Consider the following 2,075-nt stretch of genomic DNA (forward strand, 5'->3'; position numbering starts at 1 on the left):
AATTATTAAAGTGAATTATTAAAGTTAAAGTAAAGTAAAAATAAAGTAAAGGTAAAGTTTAAGTATAGTAAAAGTATAAAACTATGTACGTATAATACGCGTATAAATATATATAATATTAATTTAAATCGTTATATATATTTAATAAAATAAAATATAAATATCGTTATCTTTATCATACTAGTTAAGTAATGAGTTGTCAAAAGTGGTTCTAGATATTTATAAAAGTTATATACGTTTTAATAATAAAGTTCTTTTTAAACTAAAAACGTTTTTTGTACGTTTGAAACTAAATAGATCAATCGAGTCTTTATGAAATTCAATCTTCCACTATCCTTTGTCTAGTTCTCAATGATTGACAATTTGTTCTTATTTATAAATCACTTTACCATTTTTCGAATATTGTTAAAATGGAAAGATTTCTCAAATCAACGTGGGCCTTTCAACAGAGACTTGTAATCATAATTCAATATATCTGATAATTCAATCATTTGATCTTATCTTCTAATTCCATTGATAAACATTTTGAAACAGATACAATCATATAAAGTATTTAATCTAATATTTTATTTACGTTTCAAGTTATAATATATATACACATATACATATATAATCATATTCGTTTAATGGTTCGTGAATCGTTGGAACTTGGTCGAGGTTGAATGAATGTATGAACATAGTTTAAAATTCTTGAAATTTAACTTAACAAATATTGCTTATTGTGTCGGAAACATATAAAGATTAAAGTTTAAATTTGGTTGAAAATTTCCGGGTTGTCACATTAGGGGGGGGGGGGGGGGGCTTTTGTCATGGGATGACAGTGACGTGACATTTACTTTTTATTTTATTTTTTAGTTATTTTAATTAGTTTTTATTTATTAAATAAGATAAAATGTAACATTTTTCATATATATAAAAAAATATAAGTTACATAAAAAAAGTTACATTAATAAAAAAAGTTACATTAATAAAAATAAAAGTTACAATAATAAAAATAAAAGTTACATTAATAAAAAATAAAGCTTAAATAAAAAAAAAACATTACAAGAATTAAAAAAATAAAAGACTAGTTTGTAGATCGAAAGTTCGGTGTGAGGTCCCAAATATGAGCCGTTAAATCTTCACGTAGTTGATCGTGTACGGCTCGATCACGAATTTCCTTTTCTCGTGATCTTCGATCTTTGACTCTTCTCCTAATATTACGACGGGGCCTGTTTTCTGGTTTATCTAACCATTCTTGTTCCCAAGTACTCAAGGCAAAACCGTTATCTTCTTGTATCATGTTGTGCATAACAATGCAACTGTACATTATCCTTCTCATCTTGTTAACGCTCATAACTCGTGCCGGAGTTTTCAAAATTGCAAACCTACCTTGTAAAACACCAAATGTACGCTCAACATCCTTTCGAGCACTCGCTTGAAATCTAGTAAATTTGACTCGTGGCTCATCAATAGGCGTCGAGTATCCCTTTATTAACGTTGTCCAATCAGGATATATCCCGTCCGCCAAGTAGTAACCAAATGGATACACGTGTCCGTTTACTTCAAACGGTGATGGTGCAGCTGTATCCTTTTTTAGTGAATCAAACAACGGAGAGTGATTCAACACATTTATGTCGTTGTTTGAACCAGCCATCACAAAAAACGAATGTCATATCCACATATCGTATGAAGCAACCGCTTCAAGCATGATCGTAGGGTGACCATGATCACCTCTAATATACTGACCTTTCCATCCAACGGGGACAATTTTTCCAAGCCCAATGCATACAGTCAATACTACCCAACATTCCTTTAAAACCATGTTTCTCCTCGTGCGCCGAATACAACCGAGCAACGTCAGTTGCCGTCGGCTTCCGCAAATATTCTCGGCCATATAAATCAATTATACACTTGCAAAAATTATTTAAGCAAACATATCCCGTTTTCTCCGCCATTTTTATATATTCATCAAAAATATCAGCGGATGTTCCATACGCCAATTGGCGTAACGCACAAGTTATTTTTTGATACGTAGTAAAACCAAGACGTCCGAGTGCATCCGGATGTTGTTGGAAAAATACAAAGTGTTTAGG

The 2,075-nt window shown here is 31.2% G+C and overlaps 1 protein-coding gene across 1 annotated transcript; it reads right to left on the bottom strand.

Annotated features, from left to right (window-relative positions):
- Positions 1–1,066: 1,066 nt before the first annotated feature.
- LOC139845066 (uncharacterized) lies at positions 1,067–1,636 on the bottom strand. The gene has a single exon (XM_071835294.1). The coding sequence runs from the start codon at positions 1,634–1,636 to the stop codon at positions 1,067–1,069; it is 570 nt and encodes a 189-aa protein (XP_071691395.1).
- Positions 1,637–2,075: the final 439 nt, after the last annotated feature.

Source organism: Rutidosis leptorrhynchoides, chromosome 1 (assembly GCF_046630445.1).
Source record: "Rutidosis leptorrhynchoides isolate AG116_Rl617_1_P2 chromosome 1, CSIRO_AGI_Rlap_v1, whole genome shotgun sequence".
Taxonomy (NCBI): Eukaryota; Viridiplantae; Streptophyta; class Magnoliopsida; order Asterales; family Asteraceae; genus Rutidosis; species Rutidosis leptorrhynchoides.